The following is a 7245-nucleotide window of genomic DNA, read 5'->3' on the forward strand; positions in this document are numbered from 1 at the left end:
CCCCTAATATATAGATTTAGAATCCCCGTAAAAAGTTTATTGAAAAAAAGTATGCATATAAGAGGATCACAGAAATAATGTAGTGAAGGAAAAAATCAAAAAACGTCGCCATCGAAATCTGTCAAAATAACTAGTTGGAAAAGCGGGAGGTGAGCATCAAAACCTGTTTGATTGCCAGATAAAACGGAAAAAAAGTTTGAATGTTAGAAACGGCTTAGTGTCTTCTAAAATTCACATTTAAACTTCTTCCTGTTTTATCTGGCAATCAAACAGGTTTTGATACTTTCATCTCCGCTTTTCTCAGAAAGCATTTGTTAAAATTTCAAAAGCGGTTTTATTTTTTCATCACTCAAAACTTTGCCACCACTAATGTGTGTACTATTTTTGACTTTCTTTTTGATGAGGATTCTAAAAATATACATTATTCGGTGTCGTTACGAGTAATAAAAAAATAAGTTTAGAAACAAATTTTGAAATATTGCAATAAGCTATTTTTCACAAACTCCTCAAATTTATTCCACGAACATGACTCGGCTCGTTAGCCGCAGATTGCCAACTCCAACAGAGTGCATAAAAAATAACTTTAACTTCGATTTCTGAAGTTCAAAACAAAAAACAAAAATTGAAAGTCATAGTAGTGCTCTAATATTTCAATCCTTTTTGACTCCACAATCAGTTCAAGTCAAAAATTTACTCTGAAAATGAATATTAATTCTTGACGTTCGATAATAGTTTTTTTTTCCCTTCTTCCTCCAAGTTACGGGTAAAGTTAAAAACAAAATTCACAGTTAGAACAATTCCTGGAATGATGTCAAAGGCAAAGGTTCACCACTGGGGGAGACGTGTCTTGGGACTAGTGACGTCAGACCGGAGTTGCCCTCGTATTCCATAACACCCGGCTGGGCGGCAGGGGGCGGAAGTGAAGAGGCGTGAGAGAGTTCTGCGCCCATGCCCGATCCGCCCCCGCACGGGCTGGGCTCTGAGAAGGAACTTGTGGCGCCGGGGCTGTTCGGATGCGTAGATTGCGAGGAGGGCTGAGGATTTTGAGAGTTCTGGCCGCCTTGCTGGAGGTCCACCTGCCTCAGATTATTTCGGCGCCATTTGGCACGGGCGTTCTGAAACCACACCTGAAACAATCACAGTTATTTAAATAAATAAAACTCAGTTTTTTGCATGCAAAATAAATACAAGGTATTTCCTAACCACCTCCCTTAATATAAATTTTTGAAATCTTATTCGAAAATTGATTAAAATAATACACACGCTGAGGTTACTAATTTATATTTAGGCGAACCAAAAACGTTACCGAAGTCCGACTAATCATTAAGGCATAATTGGAATTAAAAACATCAAAACCTGCTCGATTGCACGAGAAACTGAGAGGAGATTAAAGACAATAATTAGACAGTAAGAGCCTGAAGTTTAATTTTGAAATCAATATTTTTTATCCCATGTTAACGATTCATCAGATTTTAAAAATCTCTTTTTCTTTTTGTTTAAATATCAATTTGCAACCCAAATCTAGCAATTTATCTAATTTTCGACAACGACTGCTAAACAATATATTAAGAGTACAGAAAAACATTTTTTATATATCTAGCAATTTATAGGAAACATACAAAAAACAATGGTAAGGATGCAATTAAAACACGTTACACAAAAACAATGCTTTTTTTTTTCTATCAAATTTTTTCTCAATAGCGTTTTTCAAATTGTATCGATAGAAAATGCTTATAATTTTATTATTAAAGAAAATTTTTTAAGCATTTATTTCTCGAAATCAAAAGTCATGTAACAAAAACGCATTTACGAATCTATGAGAAACAAGAGCTCATACTACATCTTTCTAGGTTTTCATTAAAAAATCACTTAAATGCTCTCGAAAAAAATACTTTTTTTTTAAAGAGTTTTTTCAATTTTTAAGCCTTTTGCGTTGTCGATTAAGTTGAACAATTAAGTTGTTATGCAACAAAAATTATTTCTTCATCTCACTATAAAATATAAAAGAAGCCTTAGAAACTTGAAATTATGAAGTACAGAAAGTAAGATAGAACAGGGCTGTCCAACTAGCGGCCTGCCAACACATATTGTGCGGCCCACCAACTTCTTATTCAGGTTGATCGGCCTCTGTTTTCCCATTAAAATGTAAGCAAATTTTTTTATAAACCTTCTGTTCCATTGTTTTATAATCAATAATTCAACTATTAATTGTTATTGTATAAGAGGTTATTGTCCAACTTTTTCACACTGCGGCTCTGGCCCGTGGGATCTTTGCAGTTGGACAGCCCTGAGATAGAATAAAAAAAATTATTTTAAGAATTATAAATTGCTGAACTTGCAATCGATCTACAGACCACATAAGTGTAACTATATCATTGTAATTTTTCGTGCCAAATTGATTTCTGATTGAAATTCGAGAGCCAATCTTATTTACAAGCAACATCAGTTTTTGCTTCAAAATTCCACTTTGTTGAAAAGTTATTGCAATTTTAAGTGCTTTTTTTTCACGAATCTTTTCTCCCTCGCTTTTCTTTAAATAATGCCTATTTAGCCATTGTCACATACGAAGTTTCTTATGTCTCTCTTGAGAGCTTTCTTTTATATGCTTGCTATTGAATTGAAGTCAAAAATAAAGTAAAAAAATTAATAAATAAACGAGGAAGATTTTATTCCAAATATAAATTTTAGCATTTATAATGATTTTCTTAAATACATAAAACCTTACATAAATGCAAATACATAAAACCTATCATTAGAGATGAAAAAACATTTCCTATTTCAACTCTAATATTGATATAAAAGTCTCATTAGCGAGTAAAGTTAAAAGTTACGTCGTTAAAATTTTTTAGTTTAATTTTTCTCCCCCGTGCATTTAATTGTTTTTTCTTCAAGGACAGGTAATCCTTCATTTTGCTACGATTAAAACAAATAGGGGAGTCACTATGCGTGAGAGGCTTTCCGGCTACGACAAATCTTGAGAATGAACCTTGCTATAAACAAAAAAAAGCCATAGTTTAAGTGCCTTACACTTGAAGCAATGCAATGATTTTAAACTATATATATATTTTTGCCGAGAGGAATTATCTGGGTTTCAGAACAGACAAATAACTTCAATATTTTAAAAATCGCCAATTTAGCGACATTTTCCATCTAGATAACCATTAGCAAAACTACTGCCTTATTATCAGCTTTTGCAAATTTTTATGATCCCAAGTAATGCAGCATTAGTGTAAGTTTTTAAATATTAAAAAATTGGAGCACAAAAACTTTTCATTTTCACAAAACAGTAGCTTTAGTACTGACGTTTTGCGCCATTTTCAGAATAAGTGTAAGCAAGCTTTAGATAGGCTAAACTTGACCTAACAGTCATATTAGTAACTGTTACAAACTCACAGCAGTTATACAAATAGCATATTATTTGCAAAAAAGCGTAATTTCATATTACGACAGAGCCTTCAAGAAACAGTACACTACAAAAATATCTGTAAAAGTAGTTTTACCGTATGGTTACTTACCGTGTAACAAAAACACATTTACAGATTGAAAGGGGAGAAATGTTGCTATGTACTTCGGTTGTTTGCTACTCTTTTTTAATAAACTTTTTTAGTGCAAAACTTTTTTATTGTAAAACTATAAAACCCCTGAGCAAATGCAATGCGTCACCATCTAGATATCTGAATCATTAACCAAAAAATAATACATAAGTAAATTAACTAATTAATGAATCTAGTATATAAATTATGTTTGAATTGTAAGTTTTTAAAGGTTTTTTTCTCCCCTCAGAACTAGCTGCTCTCTCTTATTTCAGATAGTAAACGCTCCAAAGATATACTACAGAAATATAGAGTTATATCCTGAAGGGAATTTCTCAAATAGTGTCCTCTCCCTGTGAGAAAAACACATTTCATTAGTTTTAGCGTCGAATGCAGATTCTTTTGCGTTTTTAACAATTTCTCTTCATTTTAATGAAATAATTTTTTTAAACAATAAATAAAATATTTATTGTTTTAAAAAATAACTTCACTTAACTGAAATCAAAACGAGTTTTCTAAATATACGAAAATTTATTTTTCCAAATCAATATTCTTTAATTTTAATTTTTATAATCATCTTATGATAAAAGCTTATTCAAACTATAGATTTTGGTCTGCATAGTTTAGCGAGAGTTATTTTTGGCTCAACTTGCAACCATTTCAGTGTGTGAGGTTAAAAAAAAACTGCGAAAAGTACCAGAAATTACTTATGTCTCAACGAGGATTTTGATCCGCACAGATTAAAACGCTAATTGAAGTGTCAGAAGTTATTTATGACTCAACGAGGGTTTCGGTACGTGTACCCCTCCCCGCCCCCCAAAAAGTGAAGTCTGCGAGAAATTATCGCTGGATAAACGAATTTTACAATTGTGTGCAAAACTGTTTCAATACACTTAAAAAGCTTTCGAGATATGGGGAAATACGCAAAAAGTTAAGTAAACATTAAGGGTCCAAACTTTGGATCGTTCTCCTGGCCTAACTATGGGGATATTTCCCAGATTACGGTTACACCCTACCTTTTGTGTCTCATTTCGTAATTAAAAAATTGTCTGCACAAATTATTTAGAATATTTGTGGTCACCTCCTCGAAAAATAAAGAATGAGTGATCCGNATTTGGCGATAAAACAAATTTTTGTGTTCTTGAAAATGAAAGACTTTTTGAGGGTCTCACAAGGAAAAGTTAGGGTTTAAAGTTTATATTTTTAAATAATAAAATTTTTGTTCTAAAACTTTCAGAATTTCTATCATTAACTAATTTATTATACGCATTTAGTTGAATTTAGGTGAGTAACTGCAATATTTGATAATTTATTTTGCTAATATGTTTCTCATTTAGCTAATGTTTTGACTTTTTCACCATGTGCAATCTAAATAGCTAATATACTTTTTTAAAAGCCAATATGAACATTGATAGAATTCTTCTACATAAGTACAATACTATGTCTTTGATGATAAAATACTATGTCTCTGATGATAATATACTATGTCTTTGTGCTAGAACATTGTGCTCATTGGCGAGAGAGCGCAGCGAGCCATGGTTCACGGCGTGAACCACATAGGATTGCGTAGCAATTCTCGGGGGTTGGCGAGCGTTAGCGAGCAGGGGGCGGAGCCTCCTAGTAAAATATTTATTGTTTTAAAAAACAACTTCACTTAATTCGTACCTAAATCGAAACGAGTTTTTTTAAATATAAGAATTTTTTTTCCATATCAATATTCTTTAACTTTAATTTTTATAATCAAATAATGTAAAAAGTTTAGGCTTATTCAAACTCTAGATTTTTGTCTGCATAGTTTAGCGAGAGTTATTTTTGGCTCAACTTGCAACCATTTCAGTCTGTAAGGTTAAAAAAAAAACTGCGAAAAGTACCAGAAATTACTTATGTCTCAACGAGGATTTTGATCCGCACAGATTAAAACGCTAATTGAAGTGTCAGAAGTTATTTATGACTCAACGAGGATTTCGGTATGTACAGTGCGCCCCCCCCTCGCCCCCCAAAAAATGAAAAATTTCTTTTCTGAGAGAAATTATCGTTGGATAAACGAATTTTATAATTTTGTGCAAAACTGTTTCAATACACTTAAAAAGCTTTCGAGATATCGGGAAATACGCAAAAAGTTAAATAAACATTAAGGGTCCAAACTTTGGATCGTTCTGTGGGGGTATTCTAACTGTGGGGATATTTCCCAGATTACGGTTACACCCTACCTTTTGTGTCTCATTTCGTAATTAAAAAATTGTCTGCACAAATTATTTAGAATATTTGTGGTCACCTCCTCGAAAAATAAAGAATGAGTGATCCGATTATTAAATCAAAAGCTATTCAGAGTGGTCCATTTTTTTGGCGCACTAAACATATCTACAGTTTAAAATGCTACCGGATGTTATTCGTGACTTAACCAGAATTTCAGTCTGTACAGTTTAAAAAGATACGAGAAGTACCAGAATTTCTTTATGTGTCAATGAGGTTTTTAGTCTGTGCAGTTTAAAAAGCTACGAGAAGTATTAGAATTTATTCATGACGACTATACTTACTAGGAGAATGGTCCTCGTAAGTTGAGTTACAATACACTAATTAACAAGTAATTAAAAATAAATAATTAAAAATAATAAATTAATTAATAATTAATTGCGTCATAATGAATTAATTACTGTTAAAAAAAGTTATGAGAAATTCTGGAAGTTATTTATGACTCAACGAGGACTTTGGTCTGCACAGTTTAAGAAGCTACGAGAAGCAGCAGAATTTATTTATGACTCAACTTACGAGTAGTTTGGTCCTCGTAAGTTAAGTCATAATAAACTAATTAACAAGTAATTATTAATAAATAATAAACAATAATAAATTAATTAACAATTAATTGTGTCATAATAAATTAGTCACAGTTAAAGAAAGTTATGGGAAATTCTAGAAGCAATTTATGGCTCAACGAGGACTTTGGTCTGCACAGTTTAAGAACCTACGAGAAGTACAAGTATTTATTTATGACTCAATTTACGAGACTTTTGGTCTGCACAGTTTAAAAAGCTACTAGAAGAAGCAGAACTTATTTATGACTCAACTTACGAGGGTGTTGGTTTATAAAGCTACTGGGAGTTATTTGTGACTTAACCTAATTGGACATTAAAAAATAAATCAATTGAAATCTTGTAGTCTGAGAGTCTTTTTTTGGCATACCTGGAGCACCCTTTTGGAAAGCCCAGTCTTCTGGGCAAGTTGCTTCAGGTCTTTGGCATCGGGATTCTGATTGATAGCAAAGTAGGATTTCATCGTCCGCAACTGATGATGCTTGAAGGATGTCCGCATCCGCTTCGTCCGCTGAGAAGCACTGGATGGGTTCAGGCCAGTGGACGTCGCCGAATTGGAGTCCAGTGAGGACAAGTGGAGATTGCAACCTCCCTCACCACTCTCCATCACTGAAGGAAAAAGGAAACAAGTTTTGTAATATCCTCAGTTAAGGATTATGAACTTACAAGCAATGTAACAATCTTAATGTTGTGCTATACAATTAATAAACACACTGCAGCTACCATTGTTGGATTAATTTTCTTATCCTCAATTAGAATTTAAAGATTATGAACTTATAAACAATGTAACAATCTTAATGTTGTGCTATACAATTAATAAACACACTGCAGCTACCGTTGTTGGATTAGTTTTCTAATCCTCAATTAGAATTCAGGGATTATGAACTTATAAACAATGTAAC

The 7245-nt window shown here is 32.7% G+C and overlaps 1 protein-coding gene across 1 annotated transcript in view; it reads right to left on the minus strand.

The window, feature by feature from the left end:
* Window positions 1–655: 655 nt before the first annotated feature.
* The window catches only part of LOC107455294 (LIM/homeobox protein Lhx9-like), an 82593-nt gene continuing 76003 nt past the window's right edge, over window positions 656–7245 (minus strand). The window contains exons 4-5 of the mRNA XM_071181859.1: window positions 6714–6985; window positions 656–1127 (exon numbers count right to left, since the gene is read on the minus strand). Of these exons, the coding sequence (XP_071037960.1) occupies window positions 789–1127; window positions 6714–6985 (611 nt within the window). The 3' untranslated portion in view covers window positions 656–788. The remainder of the gene's footprint in view (window positions 1128–6713; window positions 6986–7245) is intronic.

The sequence above is a fragment of the Parasteatoda tepidariorum genome, chromosome 6, assembly GCF_043381705.1.
Source record: "Parasteatoda tepidariorum isolate YZ-2023 chromosome 6, CAS_Ptep_4.0, whole genome shotgun sequence".
NCBI lineage: Eukaryota > Metazoa > Arthropoda > Arachnida > Araneae > Theridiidae > Parasteatoda > Parasteatoda tepidariorum.